This window comes from Hyaena hyaena, unplaced genomic scaffold, assembly GCF_003009895.1.
Source record: "Hyaena hyaena isolate Hyena2069 unplaced genomic scaffold, ASM300989v1 scaffold_648, whole genome shotgun sequence".
NCBI classification, from domain to species: Eukaryota; Metazoa; Chordata; class Mammalia; order Carnivora; family Hyaenidae; genus Hyaena; species Hyaena hyaena.
This window is the reverse complement of record NW_024081279.1, coordinates 540,217-558,947: the sequence shown is the minus strand read 5'-3', so window position 1 is coordinate 558,947 and position 18,731 is coordinate 540,217. Positions and strand designations below refer to the sequence as shown.

Here is an 18,731-nt window from a genome sequence, read left to right as displayed (position 1 = left end):
CAACCATGTAGTTGAGAATAATGCCAAAGCAGATAGTACAACAGTAAGACAGAAAGAACCTGGGCCCTTGGATGGCTTTATGTAGCAGAGTCAGTCTGATGACTTGGATTGCTTACCTTGTGCCATCCTCTTGTGTGACAGAATAATAAATCTCTTGGAGGCTCTTCATTACAAAAGTTTAGCTTTACCCTAATTCAGATAGTAGATATACATTATTGAGTAACTGTGGGGTGCTTAAGAAATGACTAGGAAAACTACCTCCCTGTCACCCACCAGGGACTAACCCTTTAAAATGTATAGTATGACCTATGTACAGCTTCTTTGTACTTATTAATTTTTATCACTATTCACAGTTGCAAAAGAGGTTTCCTCTAAAGGAAGCACTAGTAGTAAAACAGTCAGGTTTTACATAAACTTTTTCATGCCTATGTTTGTTTTTGGGTTTTGGTGGGCTTTTTTTTTTTTTTCATTTTGACAAGGACAGCTGAAATGTCTCGGGTGCCACACCAATGTTTCAAACAAAAGCCCAAACCTTGTAATTATTTTGGCATGGTAGTAGATCTTAACCTCTGGACGTACAGAGATCACATTCCCATATTCACATGTAGTGAAACTTTATTAATCCAGAATCATCAGAGGGAGCCCAGCCTTCTAGGTTAGAACAGCAGTTCTCAAAGTGTGGTCACGGGATCTGAAAAATAAAATTTATTTTCACCATACTAAGATGTTACTTGCCTTTTCACTCAGCTCAGAGCCTGGAGCTTGCTTTGATTCTCTCTCTCTCTCTCTCTCTCTCTCTCTTCCCTCCCCCCCCCCTTGCACTCTCTCAAAAATAAATATTTTAAAAATTCTTCAATTTTACCTTCTGGTACAGTGAACATCAGAAGACATAACCCAAAAAAACAAAATCTCTCTGGAGTTCTATCATTTTTTTTAATGTTTATTTTTGAGAGAGAAAGAGAGACAGAGCACAAGCAGCATAGGGGCAGAGAGAGAAGGAGACACAGAATCTGAAGCAGGCTCCAGGATCTGAGATGTCAGCCCAGAGCCCAACATGGGACTCAAACCCACAAACCATGAGATCATGACCTGAGCTGAAGTCAGACACTTAACTGAGCCACCAAGGTGCCCCTGGAGTCTGATACTTTTTAAGAGTATAAATGGATCCTGAGCGTTAACATAAAAAGTTTAACTTCTCAATGATTGTTAAAAGCTTACTTTTTCATTACTTAAAAACTCAAAATGTTACCATTCATCTGGTGATTAGGTACCAAGCTAGGAAAATAGTATTTTCTGCTATCCCTTTCAGGAGAACATGCATATTTGGGGCAGAACTTTCCAATCTTTTTTTTTTCTAATGTTTTATTTTAATTTTGAGAGAGAGAACACACATGTGCACACACAGCAGGGGAAGGGCAGAGAGAGAGAGGGAGACAGAGGATCTAAAGCAGGCTCTGTGCTGATAGCAGAGAGCCCAATGTGGGGAGCAAAACCATAAACCTTGAGGTCATGACCTGAGCTGAGGTCACTTAACGGACTGAACTACCAAGGCACCCCAAACAACCTTATTTGTAATAACAGTTAAAAATCAGAAGAACCTGAGTATAGTCAAACTGTAACAGTCTAGGAAAGAAATAGAATTTGCTTATTAACCTGTTGAGGGTGGAAAAAGAGAGGTAGGCTCAGCTTCAAGGTGAAAGGTGTCACATCCTATAGTGTGACTGGTCTTAAATCTTTGGTCAAAGTTAATAATTCACAAATACTTGATGACAGTTGGTATTGGGTAACTGATCATGGCTTTAGCTTCAGGTTCATATCAATATAGGCATAACCAAGGGACATAAGCAGTGGAGGGAGTGTTGTGGGGGTATGTTATAGGGAGAGAGAAGCAGGCAAGCATGTGTAAATAATCTGTCACAGTCCCAAAAATTGAATTGGGGAAACAGAGGCTTGACTTTAGAGGCTATGAAACAAGCTTTTCTAATTTTCCAAGGGACAGGGGAATTCCTAGCTGTAAAACATACAGAAACACACACAAGCACACAAGGGATACTATTATAGGCCATATAAGACACATGAACGCTTTCTAGTAGCTTTAAGTCTATCAGAAAAACAAGATTGTTTACAAGACTCCATGATGAAATATAAGTGCTCAAATAGATGTATCAGGAAAGTGTTGTGGGAAGGTTCATATCAGGTTTAATATATACTTGTTTATAATTTGTACCTTTACCAGTATCAGGGTCTTTGTGTCAGGGTCTTTGGGGGAGTGATAAATAGACTGGGTAGCGAAGGAATCATTGGAAGAGGAGACAACACAAGTTAAACTACTCTACCTCCTTCTAAGGTGTAGCCAGAGCAGTGATATCACTTTCCACTGATGGTTCTCACCTTGGCTCAATGGCTTATTTAGGGCTGTTTGCTTGAGCACACACACACACACACATTTAAACAAAGAGGGAGACTCATTAGGAGACTCCAGAAAACCCAAGAACAAACAGAGAAGAGTAGCTGGACTTGCCAGAAGACGAGCCAGCAAATGGTAAGACCTCAGAAGCCAATTCAGCTACATTTCTTCCACCACCCTAGGATTACATAATCTCTTACCACTGCTTCTCTTTGCACATCATTAGATCCTCCTGTGTTTTACATTTGTTGGCTTCTCTCCATTTCCAGTGCCATGATCCTATTATAAAGTACTACTATCCTTTTTTGCCTGGAAAACTGAAGTGACCTCCTAATTTTTCTCTCCAAATCCACTCTTGTCCGTTTCTAATATGTTGTTCTCATTACAGCCAGAGAGAGGTTTTTTTTTAATGTAAAATGTATTCAGTGGTTTTCTATTGCTCCTAGGACAAATATCAAAATCTTAAACATGGTATGGAACTGGATTACCCTTCACCCACATCCAGTGCCCTTGGTTATTATGTCCCTCTCTGTCAGAGGATTATATAACCCTGCCCCTTGTTACTCTCAGGAATGGCAAAGGTTTTGCTGATGAAAAGTGAAAGTGAAATGTGAGCACACACTTTAAGAACCAGTGGGGGATTTACCACTTTTCTTTTCCATCTGCCAAGACCATGACAGTGTTCCAGATAGAGACCACTCTGTCAGCCTGAGTTCAGTGTGAAGATGACATGGAGCACAGCCATAGTGACATATAGCATGAGAGATAAATAAACCATATTGCAGATTTTTGAGATTGAGGTTTTTGAAATCATTCAGCATAACCTGCATGGTAGGTTAGCCTTTCAGTGCTTACACAAGTCGCTCTCTCCTGCCTTAGAACTTTACCTATGCTATTCTGTCTCCTTGGAAAGTTCTTTATACCCGTTTTTGCCCAATTAACATTTACTCAGCAGTGAGATGAAAGCTTAAGTGTGAAGTACTGAGGAAAGGACTGTTTGATCTATGTTCAAAGTACCCTGAATTCACATCCTTTGTCATTATGTTTCTTTAACTAATGATAAGTTCCATGAAGACAAAAAACCAGGTATTCCTTAGTAACCATTATATTTACAATGACAGGAAGAAAAGACTTCTTTTATCTTTCCAGATTTTTCTTCATCTTTTAACATGTGACAGAATATGACCATTCTAGGGGAGCCTGGATGGCTCAGTCTGTTGAGTGCCTGACTCTTGATTTGGGCTCAGGTGATGATCCAAGGGTTGTGGGATTAAGCCTTGTGTCAGGCTTTGCACTGAGCATGGAGCCTGCTTAAGATTCTGTTTCTCTGCTCCTCTACCCTGCTCATGCACTCTCTCTTTCTCTAAGAAAAAAACAAAACAGGTAATTCTAGTCCTTGAACCACCACACCTCCCACTCCAGCGCCACCAGTTGATCGGTATTCCAATATTTTATTTCCAAATTCTTGGAGTGAGAATCTTGCTGGCTAAAGTTAAACATGTTTTACTGTGGTCCACCCATAGTTTACTGAAAGATCTAGATCAAGCCGAATCAACATGGCTACAGAGACTTCTTCTCAGGGGATAAGGAAATTCCCAGTCAAGGGGAAAGAAGCTAAACAGACACCCCAAAAGTATCTGTGACAGTCACTACAGCTGACTCTACTCTGACTTTAACCATCTTGTTCTTAAAATTATCTTATCCAGGGGCACCTGGGTGGCTTAGTCGGTTAAGCGTCCGACTTTCGCTTAGGTCATGATCTCACAGTTCGTGGGTTCGAGCCCTGCGTCGGGCTCTGTGCTGACTGCCAGCTCAGAGCCTGGAGCCTGTTTCAGAGTCTGTGTCTCCCTCTCTCTCTGACCCTCCCCGGCTCACGCTGTCTCTCTCTCTCTCTCCTAGAAATGAATAAAACATTAAAAATATTTTTAAAAAATTATCTTATCCATACAAGGAACAATCCCTATGGAGGGTTCCTTAAGGAAGAAAAGCGTGGTGACCAAGTGGTTCTGACTCTCCCTGACTTTTGTCTCTCCTTTAGGAGTCTGAAACTTTGATCCCTTGGAGGTAAGGGGTTACTCTCTCTTCTATCAACACTAACATTGAAAACAAAACCAAAACAAACAAAAAACCCTTCCCTTGATTCTCCATAATGTTGTTGGGATAAGCTAGAATTTTCAAAAACATTTTAATAAAAGTTAAGGAAGAGCAAAAAAAAAAAAAGAAAAGAAAAAATACAAGACAATAAAAACACCATGGCTCACAAAGTAAAGGTTTCTAACTCTCTCCCTGGATATATAGTTCTTATCTCATTTCATTTGGGATCTAAGGGAAAAGAGTAGCCTTATCATCTGAATATCTGTTTGTCACCAACAGAACAAAACTAACAACAACAAAATAAAGTTCAGTTCTACTAGAATTTTTTTTCTGTAACATTTCTTCTCACTTACAAAGGAAAATATAAAATAACATTTTGTATCTAATTATTACTAATTGAAACTGTTTCTATATGTTCAGTCATTTCCATTAAAAAAACAAAGATTTTTAGAGTAATTTCTACCCCCAACATGGGGCTTGGATCCATAACCCTGAGATCAAGAGGTACATGCTCTACCCACTTAGCCACCAGGCACCCTGGACACTTTAACCTCTTAAAGACCTTTCAACATCTATGAAAATTTTTTAAAGGCACCTGCATAGCCAGTGATACAGTCCAGATATTTTTTGGTCTTTAACTTCTTACATGGACATTTGTTAAAAACAATGACAACAGCAAAGCTTTCCTCTTAATTGTTAATATACATTAGAACATATCTTGATCTAACGTACATAGGATTCCTGAAAAACATTTGCAAATAGAGACTAAATACAACTCATCTAAGTCAACATGATGTAAGTTTCCATTAAAACTTTTTCAAGTGTGCTGCATTCTGATAAGTATGTCCCATGCCCTATTACATTTTTTTTCTAAACAGGGACTGTGAGCTGAGTAGTGGTTTTTAGCTTAAATTAAACTAATTTATTGTTTAAACCGTCACATTTTCCAGAGTTTCAAGCAGTTTTGATATTGTCTTGGCCTCCCTTTTGTATGCACTATTTTACCCAGCATACATAATCAGAAATAATTCCTATAAGTTTAAAACCTTTTTGTATTTGTTGCTTACATTTACATGTAACATATAAAATAAAATTACTATCAATACTTTTACAACCCTAGAAATATGTACAGTTTGAAGTCTCTGTTGTAAAAAAAAATTGAGGGTCTATAATGCTTTGCAGTATAAATGAGGATTCTATTTTAAAGTACTTATAGTAGCATGCTGTAGGTGAAAAGAAGCCGAGGACTGGCAATTAGATTTAGGTTCTGGTCTCCATCTCTGCTGCTAAGTAATAATGTTGTCATTCTCCCTATTAGTTAACTAAATTATGGCTTATTTTCATTTACATACATTAAGAGTTAGGCTAGACATTTTAAGTCCTTTCTAGTTCTAAAATTCCAGAGTGCTAAAATTGAACATCCTCTCTCATATTTAAATTTATTTTTAAAAAGAATGTTCACTGACTGTATTTCTTTTTTTTTTTTTTAATTTTATTTCTGAGAGAGAGAGACAGTGTGAGCAGAGGAGAGTCAGACACAGAATCCGAAGCAGGTTCTAGGCTCTGAGCTAGCTGTCAGCACAGAGCCGGATTCAGGGCTTGAACTCACCAATCGTGAGATCATGACCTGAGCTGAAGTCAGATGCTTAACCGACTGAGCCACCCAGGCGCCCCATCACTGACTATATTTCTAAGTCCTTACACAGGTAATTTTTTTTTTTAACAGTAAGCTTCATGCCAGTGCAGACTCCAGTGCTGGACTTGAACTCACACCCCTGAGATCAAGACCTGAGCTGAGATCAAGAGTTTGATGCTTAACTGACTGAGCCAACCAGGTGCCCTATGGGTAATTATTTTTTTTAAGATTTTATTTTTAAGAAATCTCTACACCCAACCTGGGGCTCAAACTTACTACCCTGAGATCGAGTTTCATACTCTATTCACTGAGCCAGCCAGGCACTCTATTTTTAATTCCATCATTAAGCACCAACTATGTTCATATCAGCCATGTTAAATCCATTCAGGAGTAAGGTAATGCAAAAATAAGCAAAATATATCTGCATGCATTTAATGCCACTGAACTGTACATTTAACTCTGTTCAAATGATAAATTTTGTTATGAATATTTTAGCACACTAACATTATGTGCATATATATCTGAATACAGTGCTCCCCTAACATGTTGTGCCTACCATTTAAAACTGTATCATATTTAAACTGAATCATATTTATTTGGACACAAGTCCTTCTCCAAAGGATTTAATCACTCCAGGAACAAGGACTCTCTTAATCTTAGCTGTAACCTCAGGGCCTGTAACACTGGCTCTTAGTTACCAGTGTTTATTATCTCTTGGTTTTTCCAAGTGTTGCTATTGCATATATTTTAGTTATCATTTCAAAGACATGCATTAAACATATAAAAACTTATAAAATTTTAAAATACACACCAGAAAAATTTCTTATCACGTGAGTTGGGAGTTCAGAAACTCATAGCGCTCATTGAACTCGATCTTTAATAAATGTTTGTCAAATTAATGCAGGAGACTTGAGAAGACAAAAAGATAAACACGAGTCCTAGCATTAGCTTAACAGATCTCACATGGACTGTATGAGAAATACATAATATTGTTTCCCGAGAAGTACGTCTACTAAGCGTTTCAAGCAGCCATCTCATTTGATAACCCCTAACACTTTCTCCAAGTAGCTTTTAAGAAAGCCATTGTATTCCAGCCTCAATCTAAAGTTAGGCAGCTGCCTAGAATACCCATTCACTGCTGAAACAAAACAAAAGCTACCTGTTGGAGTCTTTATTGACATTCCCAAATACTACACTGGCATTTTCTTAAATCAAAACGTACACTACTTAGCTATAAATTACTCATAGGTTAGCTTGGATGTTTACTACAATCAAAGTTGGCCTTTTTTCCATTCGCGGGGCTGATCCGTCCCACCTTCTTCAGTTTATATTCAAGAATTAATCAGATCCCGTACTTAGGTGGAGTTCTACAGCCCAAACCATAGTAGTTCAGCGCTTGGGAAAATGCATTTTAAAGGCTGTGCGTTAAGGAGTGCAAAGGATCCCCGAGCGCTTTCATTTCTTGAAAACTACAAACCACACCCCAGTTTAGTCAGCTGTGCACCTTACTGGTCGGAATGGCGCGCTGGGGGTGGGAGAGAGAAAAAGACAAGATTAACAGCTTGGGTGGATAAGGGGCAGGGGAGTAATAAAATTTGAGCCCCGAAACTCTTTGAGTTAGTGTTCCTTTAACGTTAGGCCTAAACCTCGACAAGAGAAAACAAGTGGAGCTGGGGAGGAAAAACTGCGAAAAGCTCCCGAGTTGGAGTGTTCACGGTGGGGCCGTTAAACACAGCAGAAAAGCGGGCGTGGTTTTCCGCCGCTCCTTCCCGCCTCCCAAGAGACGCGAGCCCAGTCCTTTCCCCTCATTTTCACCCCGGCTGGGTCCAATGGCTGCCGCCGCCGCGGAGCCGGGTCGGAAGGCGCCCCGCCCCCCGCGCTGCTCCCGCCCTCGGGGTCCGGTCCGCCCCACCTCCCCCTCGCCACTGGAGGTAGAGGCCGCGCAGTCACGTGTTCTGGCAGCCGCCAAGTGAGGCCGCTTTTGCGACGCAGTGACAGCCAAATGGTGCGACAGGAGGAGCTGCAGCTGCGGCCGCAGCGCCCCGCACGGAAAAGCTTGAGGCGGCTCCTGGCGTCACCCAGAGGGAGCGACTGAACGAACAGACTCCGGCGCGGGCGGGAGGCGGCGGCGGGCGGGCGGCGAGGGGGAGCCCGCTACGAGTGCCCTCGCTCCCCGCCGCGCTCCATGAACCGGGCGAAATAAGCCGCGCCTCCAGAAGGGGCTGCGCCTCCATGAATCCCTAGGCTTTTTTTTTTTTTTTTTCGCTCCCCGCTCCTCACCCCCCACCCCGCGTCCCGTCCCGCCTTCTCCCTTCGCCAGCGGCGGCCGCGGCCAGGTGCGGAGTCCAAAGCGGAGCGCAATGGCGTCCAACCCCGAACGGGGGGAGATTCTGCTCACGGAGTTGCAGGTAAGGGCCGCGGCCCGGGCGGGAGGCGCTGGCGGAGAGAGGGAGAAAGTCTGGCGAGGGGTCGGGGGCCCAGGGACGCCGTGCGGCCGCCGCGCCCCTAGCCCGCTAAGTGCGGAAACTCGGGGATGTCACTCGGGAACCGCTTCCTTCGGGAGCCGGACTCTTTCCCCCCCCCCCCCCCCAGAGCTGTGGCCTGCCACCACTTTAATTTGACTCTGCCTACCAGTGGGACCCCATCTGTATCGGCTGTCTGCAGCCGGAGTCCGCTCCCACCCGGTCCCCGGAGCGGCCAGCTCACCGCCCCCTCCCCGGTGTCAGAGCGGCCCGCGGACGCCCCTGCAGCCCCCTCCCTCCGCCCGGCCAGGCCCCGCCCCGCCTTTCCCTCGTACACCGCTCCTTAAACTCCTTTGAATGACTCCCAAGCTGTTTTCTCGTCCCTCCCCTTCCCCTCGGACTCCGCACAAAGAGCGCCCCCATAACTTCCAGCCCCCAGACAAGTTAAAAAAATAAGACAAAACCCGTGTCTCACCAAATGCTTGCCTAACTTCACTAGCCGTCTTCAGGTGACTGGATTTCTTTACTTTAATATGAAGGCTGCTTTTTTCCTCTTTTCTTTCTCCCCCCCCCTTTCTTTCTTTTTCTTTTTCTTTTTCTTTCTTCTTCTTCTTCTTCTTTTTTTTTTTTTTTTGGAAACCAGATGATAGCTATATGGTCCCCTTGTCTGTTACTCCCTACTCAGATCCGGAAGCTTGGATGCTAATACTTTTCAGACTTTCATTTTCCCTCCCGTTTGAACACCAGAGAAAGAGCTACAAAAGTTGTTTACAAATGGGCAGGCAGTAGGCTAAGGGGAAATGTTGGGCACCACATGTCTGCAGATGAGGACAAAATAGATCCCTTAGTTAAGTCTATGTCGAGTAGCAAGATCATTGTTTTCCATTTACGGCTATTTAATGATGTAGGCACGATATTTGTCCTTAAGTCTATGATGAATGTAAAAGTACGCTACTGTGTTGGGTTTATTTTTTATTACTTTGGAGTGTTCCAGAGACGTTTACATCTGGCTTAAAATTTTTTACTTGTTTTTGACTTAAGATTTATTTTGGTTTGTTTTACTCTAAACGTCTTCTAGGTGTTAGTTAGCTATTCGAATATTGGAGATAGGACCTTTTAAGAGAAGAAAAAGATACTTACATTTCCTTCTGTGCATTGAAAAGCTAATTCTTTTTTCAAAAGATTGAATCTAGGTCCTGAAGGGTTGATTCGTGATGATGCCAAGATTAAGTATTGCATCTGCTTGTAGTTTTTTTTGTTTGTTTGTTTTTTGCTGTTTAAATATATTTTTCAATAGATCCCTTTATAAGCTTGGTTTATTATTAAGTTAAATGTAAGTTTGAAGGCATTGTTATAATATTTGACATTTCCTGAACAGAAGTAGAGATTTCAACAAGGTATACCAATGCAGGGTTGCTAATTTGGAATCCTGTGATTCAGCTTTGAATTTCATGTTTTTGAACATGTTGATATGTAGTATTCCAGTTACTCTTAGCCTTTTATAAGGTGTTACAACATACCGTATTTGCTAAATGAGTGGAATTTATTGTTTTAATTAATTTACATGAGGTTTTAAAATGAAGTTTGTTTGAGGCACGTTGGAAATGCTTTCCACTGCCTAGTCTTGGGATGTGAAAAGCATACTTCGGTTCTGACTGGGAAAAATCCATGAAGATTGGACTGGAACATTTTTCTTTGAATGGAGTTTCTTCAAAATTATAAAGTATTTGGCATCCTTATTTGTATTTTTTAGGAAGTTGTCATCGAAGACACTCATTTTGGCACTGGACCTGAAAATATATTTTCATGTGTTTTAAAATATAACGGGGATTTTTAATGAGATCAATTTTTGACAGAAAGAAGCAAGTCAAAAAGATAAGAAATTTTAAATATGACTATTTAAAAAAATGGGATCAAAGTAGGGGAACACGGAAAGTTAGACTTAAAAAAAAAAAGTCTCTTCCAGAAAAGGAATGGATTTTATATTGTTATCTTATGAATTGACAAGTATATCCAAGGGCATTTTTCTTGATGTATTGGACTCCCAGCTCATTTTTGTTTCTGTTTTCATTTTTAATTTTTTAATGTTTATTTATTTATTTTGAGAGAGAAGGAGCATGAGCACAAGCAGGGGAGGAACAGAGAGACGGGGGGGAGAGAGAACCCCAAGCAGGCCCTGCATAGTCAGTGCAGAGCCCCATGTGGGGATCAAACTCATGAACTGTGAGATCATGACCTGAGCCAAAATCAGGAGTTGTATGCGTCACCAACTGAACCACCCAGGTGCCCTTTGACTCTGAGTTTTTATAAAAGTTACTGCATATGAACTTTATTATGTGTATTAAATTAATTGAGAGCATTATTTATATCAACATCTAAGATAAATAGTGATAAAATTTGCTTCACCAAGTACTGTATATGCATCTGTTTAAATGTTTTACTATTTCATTGGGTGATGGAACTATTAGATAGTAGCCAAATACTTATCAAGTTTGTTTGGAAAAATAGTTTTTAAAAAGCATCTAAGTTGTTTGAAGTTATTTAAATTGAGAAATTAACATGTAGTTCTTAATGTTTCTCCGATATACTGATTTTAAGCATTTAAATAATAATTTATACAGCAGAATTTAAACTGGTGTTTAGTAGTTAAAAACTGTTACTTTGCCACGTTGCCATATCTTATCTCAAGAATACTTGTCTGGAAGTTACATGTTACAGCCTACTTTTAATGAAATTGATACTTAATTTTAGAAACATTGTATATCCAACATTTTAAAATTATTTTTCAAATTATATTGCAGAATTTGAAATACTTTACTACTTGAGTTGGAATTGGGTTATTAATAACCCTTAGTTGTGAAGAAACAAAGAAAACCTGAAACCATAGTGTTTTGCCTTATTGATTACTGTAATATATCTATGGAGTACTGTTTCTAACTTTTGCTAGTAATTTAAGAGGCTTATTCAACAAGGAATCATTAAGGAAGTATGCATAAACTTTGATGGCTAGAGGCCTTCACTGTATAAAGAATATTTACTATCGTAAAAATAAAAAGGCTGTTAAAAATATAAACTTAATTGGCAGTTTCTAATTTTTATCTTGTATGAGTAACTTGGTTTATCCTGTTCTCTTGATTTTTTTAATTTGAAGTGGAAACTTAGATATTTTTTTGTGGGGCCAAAGAAATTAAAAGTTTATTTTTAAGGAAACTGGATTAATGAAAACTATATAAAGAACTCAAAATGAAAATATTGGTTACAACAGTCATTTGATAGACTACAGACACAAATATTGAATCGCATACTGATGAAGTTGCCATGTTGATTATCAGCGATTAATCTTCGTCAAAATGCCTAATAAAGTTTTGGGCCAAAAATCTTAAATTCCATTCTTGCAGAATTTATTTAGGTAAAGGTGACTTGCTCAAGTGGAAGGTTGAAGGAGTTAGCCCTAAACTATAGGGATTCATTTCAAGAAACATATGAGTATCTACCAAATCAATCATATTTTGGAGGATATAAAGATGAGAAGATACAACTTCTACTTTGTAGAAGAGAGTACAATTAACATTTATTGAACATTTATTATATGTCAGGCATTGTGCTTTGTACTCTATATACCTTATTTAATCTTTACTATAATCCAGTAAGGTGGTTGTTGTTATTTCCATTTAACAGATCAGGAAACTGAATGTTTAGGAATGTTAAGTAGATTGTTCATGGTTACAGTATAAATCTAAGTTTAAACTCCAATCTGTGCTGTTTCTCACTGTACCCATTTTCTGAGCTGCCACAATTCTGTGGACCTATAAATATTTTACATTTCAATGTTACGGATGTGTGAATTTTCAATCACTTGACCAAAAATGTAATTAACCAGAGTTAACCTTAATATAAACTTTATACTACTTGTCAGGTTCCTCTATAACAAGGAAAAATGATTTCTGTGTTCTATTGGTAGTTTGTAATTTAGCAGTGCTTTGTGTTGGAAATAAGGTGTAATAGTCTACAGAGACTAACAGTACTAAATAACTTTTTTGCGGGTTTTCATCATTTAACAATTACTGTTTCTGGTGAAAGTTGTTGAATGTTGGCTGAAATCCTTCCAAAAGATTTTGCATTTCTTTGTAGTCTATCCATAAAATAAACTTTGTTTTAAAATTTTAACTCATCTGTAACCAAGCTATGTATTTGGGACTTAGTAGGAATGCAATACATTGATGAGAAGACACCCTCCGTTTGTCACCTATGCTGAGAAATGTCTTTTGATTGTTCTCAGAGAAATTGACTATTGCCCTAAGAAATTATGTAATTTTTTAAAATTTACATTTCTAATCCCTTATCCCAACAATATTCCCTTGAAAAGTTCAGAAGGGATTTTTGCACGTTATACCTATGTACAAATTTTACCCATTTGGTGGGAAATTGGGTGACATCTAATCTTGCAGTGATGTTGGAAAGTAGGAAGTCCCTCTGTTGGGAGGATTAAGATTTTAGGGTGGATTGGAGGATGCAGTATGAGAAAGTAAGCAACATAGGTAAGATGGATTTTACAATTCTTTTAAGTTATAAACATAATGTTCATCATAGAATATTTGGAAATACAGTGAAGCACAAAGAAAGTAAAAAGTGCTCATAGTTCCTGTTACTCAGAGATAACTGACAAATTTTTCCAATTTACAAATCCCATGGCATTTTGATCAATTTCCTGTTTCCACCCCCCCTTTTAATTGAGATATATTTGTTATACAATATTTTGTAAATTTAAGGCATACAGTGTATTTTAAGTTTATTTATTTGAGTGAGTGAGCACATACATGCGTGTGTGCGCAAGTGGGAAAGGTGCAGAGAGAGAGGGAGAGAGAAGCCCAAGCAGGCTCCACAGTGTCTGCGCAGGTCATGATTTTGTGGTTCCTGAGTTTGAACCTTGCATTGGGCTCCATGCTGACAGCACGGTGCTTGCTTGGGATATTCTCTCTCTCTCTCTCTCTGTGTATGTGTCTTTCTCTCTCTTTGCCCCTCCCCTGCTCTCTTTCTCTCTCTCTCAAAATAAATGAATAAACATTAAATAAAAAGAAGAGGTTCAAAGCATTTTAAGATAGAAGTAGCCATAGGTTAAAATTTCTTGCCACTAGTTCTAGATATGTGGATCTTACTAGCTTTATTGACAATTTTACATCAAAATATTTTGATTTTGAGTCAGTACTCTGAGATACAGTTGAGAAAAAAGGTAAGTGAAGAAGTACAGTATGGGCAGAGTAATATGCAATAATGATACATAGCATCAGTTCTTTGAATAATAACTTGATACAGTGTGGTTTTTCAACTTAGTTTCATTATTGTCACTTTGAATAAAATGCAGCATACTTTATTGAATAAAGCCTGTCTTTAAATAATTTGCCAAATATTTATTGACTGCTTAGGTAAAAGTCTGTGCTGAAACTAGTGTTACAAAATGATGAGTTCCAAATGTATTGTGTTTTTCTGTCATCTGTAGTGTAATACAGATTATTTCTAGTCTGGTACAATTTACCTTCACAAATGATCCATGTTAAAATGGAGAGGTAGAGGGGCACCATCTGGGTGTTGTCTGTTTAGCCTAGGGCTTTGCATTCTATTCCTTGGGCTCTTCCCTTCTTTTTGCTTTTCACCTTTGGCAACAGTAGATTTTTTATGCCTTTTATCGAGTTATTCCTATGTGCCCCCTTTTAAACAAAAAAAGAGTGGAGTAGTAGTTTGTAAAGATAAATATCGCTTAAAACAATGTTATTTGCAGATGTATACATGATGTTTAAATAAAATGGTTAGTTCTGCATCATTCCTTGTAAGATGTACTGTGTCAAACAGTTATCAAATGTCTACTATATTTCAAAAACCTATTTTACTCTATAAAAAAATCATAAATATTTAATGTGATTAACTTTTGATACACATCAGAGCTCAAACTTGGCAGCAGAGTTGGAAAGTTAAAAGCTTTAAAAAGATGTTTAAAAATTCGAATGGGAAAACATACTAATGAAAAAGTAGCTTCTAATATCTTAGAAAAGCAAAAATAGAGAACATTTGTCTTGATATGTGTCTAGTTTCTCTTCATTTTATCTAATAAAACCTTATTTGAAATTAGCGGTATTGTCACATTTGTTGTTCTGTAATCTCACAAAAAGTAAACTGTGTAATATTATATATATAAGTCTTGTATGTTTAAAATGAAGAACAGAGGGGCACCTGGATGTCTCAGTTGGTTAAGTGGCCAACTTTGGCTCAGGTCATGATCTCAGAGTTTGTGGATTCAAGCTCTGCATCGGGCTCTGTGCTGACAACTCAGAGCCTGGAGCCTGCTTCAGGTTCTGTGTCTCCCTCTCTCTCTGCCCCTCCCCCGCTCATTGTGTGTGTGTGTATGTGTGTGTGTGTGTGTCTCAAAAATGCATAAACAGTAAAAAAATTGAACAGAAAAGCATGGGAGGAGTATATATTGATGATAATAAATACCTTAGATTTGAAGGTAAATGTTGGCGTCACGTTATAAAGGTGAGCTGATACATAAGAATTACATAATGTGGATTGCCTTGGTAGCTCAGTTCCTTGAGGGTCTGACTCTTGATTTCTGCTCAGGTCATGGGACTGAGCCCTGCATCAGGCTCTGTGCTGAGCATGGAGCCTGCTTAGGATTCTCTCTCTCCCTCTGCCCCTCTTCCCCACTTGTGTGTTCTCTCTCTCTCTCTCTCTCAAATTGAAAAAAAAAATAGAATTGCATAACATATAATGTTATTAGGATCTATCCATTTTAGAAACTTGGCTGTAATTTGCTTTTTCTAGTTAAAGTTTTGCTTCCCTGACTCACAAACACCTTAACTTACTGGAAAATTGTGATAGAATTTGGAATTTATTTTAGATTATCAAAGACCTACTTACATGTCTAAATATCACACATACATGTATTAAATATGTTTTACACACTCATCATATTATTTTCCCTTTCCTGTAGTTGACAATCATCTCCTTAGTGATTGTCTAAGGAGGTGCTTGTTTTGCCTGTTTAAGAATTTTCATTGAACAGGGGCGCCTGGGTGGCTTAGTCGGTTAACCGTCCGACTTTGCTTAGGTCATGATTTTGCGGTTCGTGGGTTCGAGCCCCGCGTCGGGCTCTGTGCTGACTGCCAGCCCAGAGCCTGGAGCCTGTTTCAGAGTCTGACTCCCTCTCTCTCTGACTCTCCCCTGCTCATGCAGGGGTCTTTCTCTCTCTCTCTCTCCTAGAAATAAATAAAACATTAACAAAAAAAGAATTTTCATTGAACAAATTTTATTAAATTTGGGGTTTTTTTTTCCTTTTATTAATCCTTAGGTACACTGCATTGGATTAATTATCCATCTGTTTATCATTATAATAAGCACCCACATACCACCACTCAGTCCCCACCTTCCCAAAAAGCTAGGAACTTAACCTACATGTGGTTTTTGTCCATTCCACCCAACTATCTCCACCTTCTTGTTAACTAAGGTGAAGATCACTTGAATCCTGTGTTCATTCTCTTGCTTTATACATAGTTTTGCTGGATATATAATTTGAAAAGATATGTCTTTAGTTTTAGTTGTTTTTGTATAATTGTGTTTAATATAATCTTTCTGAACTTGATTTTTCACCTGTGACTCCTGATTTTTTCATATCATTGCATGTTGTTATAGTCAGTCATTTTATTGCTGTGTAATATTTCACTGAGTAAAATATTCATCAACTTTTCCCTTGTTGGATATTTGAATACTTACTCTCCCTTGTTGAGCATTTACTTACTTTCTGGTTTTTATAACGGTGAACAGTGTTACTTTGGATATTCTGTGCATTTTCCCTATCGTATACATATAAGAGTTTCTATTAATTATGTACCTGATGGTAGAATTGTCATCTTGCAGGGTAAGTGAATGCCCAACTTCCAGTATGATGGCACTGATTTATATTCATATCAGCAATGCATGAGATGAAAGGTACTTTGGTTATCCATCTTCTCTGACATTTGATACTGTCTTCTAATTTTTACAAGTCAGAGGAGTGTAAAATGCTGTTTCATTGTCATCTTGATTTGCATGTTCCAGATTATCACTGATGTAGGACATTTCTTTTTATGTTTACAGGCCCTTTATGTTTCCTTTTCACTGAAAAATTCCTGTTCATGTCTCTTGCTTATTTTTCTGTTTTTCTTACTGATTTATAGAAGTTTTTTTCATTCTTTACATTAATCTTTTGTATATATTATATTTATATTATGAATGCCTTCTCTCAGTTTTTAACTTGTCTTTTCACTCTCTCAGGGAGTTTGTGAGAGAGATAGTTTTAAATGTTTTATCTTCTTGGCAAATATTTAGAATCATTTATATCATGATCAGCAAGGCTGTCCTTAATATTTATTCTGGATTTGGTATAGAAAGGGTAAAGTTACATAGTTTTGACTTGTGGGATCACAGACTGTCTAAATGAACAGTATAGAAAGTTATATAAAATACTCTTATCACATACTAGGCACTCAAAAGTCAGTTGAATCAATTAAAGAATGAATTCATGAGCAAGAAAAAGTAGTGAAAATTATATATGTAAAATAGCTTATCAGCTGCTGGTTTTTCCCATTCTTTATCTCTTTAGTGCAAACTAATGATTAATTATTAATATTTTTTCTTTAAAGAATAAACTTGACCATTATGTGCATAGCTTGTTAATAAACTGCTGGAGTTGATCAGATTTAATGCTGGATATAAAAAAATTATTGCAGAATTTACTGGTATTTACAAATGTGGAATTTTTTTTTTTTGAGAGCAAGAGCATGCACGATCAAGCAGGGGAGGGGCAGAGGGAGAGGGAGAAAGAATCTCAATCAGGCTCCACACTGCAGAGCTAGACACTGGGCTCAATCTCATGTCTGTAAGATCATGACCTGAGCCAAAATCAAGAGTCAGAGGTTCAATTGATTGAGCCACCCAGGCACCCCTACAAACCTGGAATTTTTTTTAAGTTTATTTATTTATTTTGGGGGGGGGGGAGAGAGAGAGAGAGAGAGAGAGAGAGAGAGAATCCCAAGCAGACACTCCACACTGTCAGTTAGGAACCCAATATGAGTCTCAAACTCAGGAACCATGAGATTATGACCTGAGCCAGAGTCTGATGCTTAACTGACCGAGCCACCCAGGAGCCCTCAGACCTGGAATCTTAAATGCAGTTCTTGTCACTGCGGTATCTTCTGATGGAATAAAAAAGAGCCTTAGTTTTAATTTTAGTCAGATTTGTCAATCTTTTATTATAATTGCTTTTTGTGTAGGAAATTATTTCTTACTTTGGGTCTAACAGTCACCTATTTTTCTAGTAAGAGTTTTAGAGTTTTCTTTTTCTTTTTTAATTTACCTTTTTTTAAAAAAAATTTACATCCAAGTTAGCGTACAGTGCAACAGTGATTTCAGGAGTAGATTCCTTAATGCCCCTAACCCTCTCCGGTAATCCTCTGTTTTTTTCTCCATATTTAAGAGTCTCTCTTGCTCAGCATAATACCCTCTAGTTCCATCCACATAGTTACAAATGGCAAGATTTCATTCTTTTGATTTCCGAGTAATACTCCATTGTGTGTGTGTGTGTGTATGTATGTGTATATACACACACACATATATACATATGTATATATGTATATGTGTATATGTATATGTGTATATATGTATATATATATGTGTATATGTGTATGTATGTGTGTGTATATACACACACACGTGTATATGTATATATACATATACATATATATGTACATATATACACACACACACACACACACATCTTCTATATCCTTTCATCCATCAGTGGTCATTTGGGCTTTTTCCATACCTTGGCTATTGTCAATAGTGCTGCTATAAACATTAGGGTGCATGTGCCCCTTCGAGACAGCACACCTATATCCCTTGGATAAATACCTAGTAGTGTAATTACTGCGCTGTAAGGTAGGTCTATTTTTAATTTTTTTTTTTTAAATTTTTTTTTATTTATTTCTAGGAGAGAGAGAGACAGCGTGAGCAGGGGAGGGTCAGAGAGAGAGGGAGTCACAGACTGAAACAGACTCCAGGCTCTGAGCGTCAGCACAGAGCCCGACGCGGGGCTCGAACCCAC

The 18,731-nt window shown here is 38.4% G+C and overlaps 1 protein-coding gene and 1 long non-coding RNA gene across 2 annotated transcripts in view; one reads left to right on the top strand and one right to left on the bottom strand.

The window, feature by feature from the left end:
- Positions 1–597: 597 nt before the first annotated feature.
- Positions 598–8,017, bottom strand: LOC120219766. Its single transcript, XR_005525384.1, has 3 exons — positions 7,953–8,017; positions 6,949–7,045; positions 598–691 (listed from the first exon to the last, which is right to left on the bottom strand). It is a non-coding gene; the product is annotated as an uncharacterized LOC120219766 (long non-coding RNA).
- Positions 8,018–8,180: 163 nt separating this feature from the next.
- PKN2 (protein kinase N2) overlaps positions 8,181–18,731 on the top strand; it is a 135,894-nt gene continuing 125,343 nt past the window's right edge. The window contains exon 1 of the mRNA XM_039216633.1: positions 8,181–8,545. Within this exon, the coding sequence (XP_039072564.1) occupies positions 8,498–8,545 (48 nt within the window). The 5' untranslated portion in view covers positions 8,181–8,497. The remainder of the gene's footprint in view (positions 8,546–18,731) is intronic.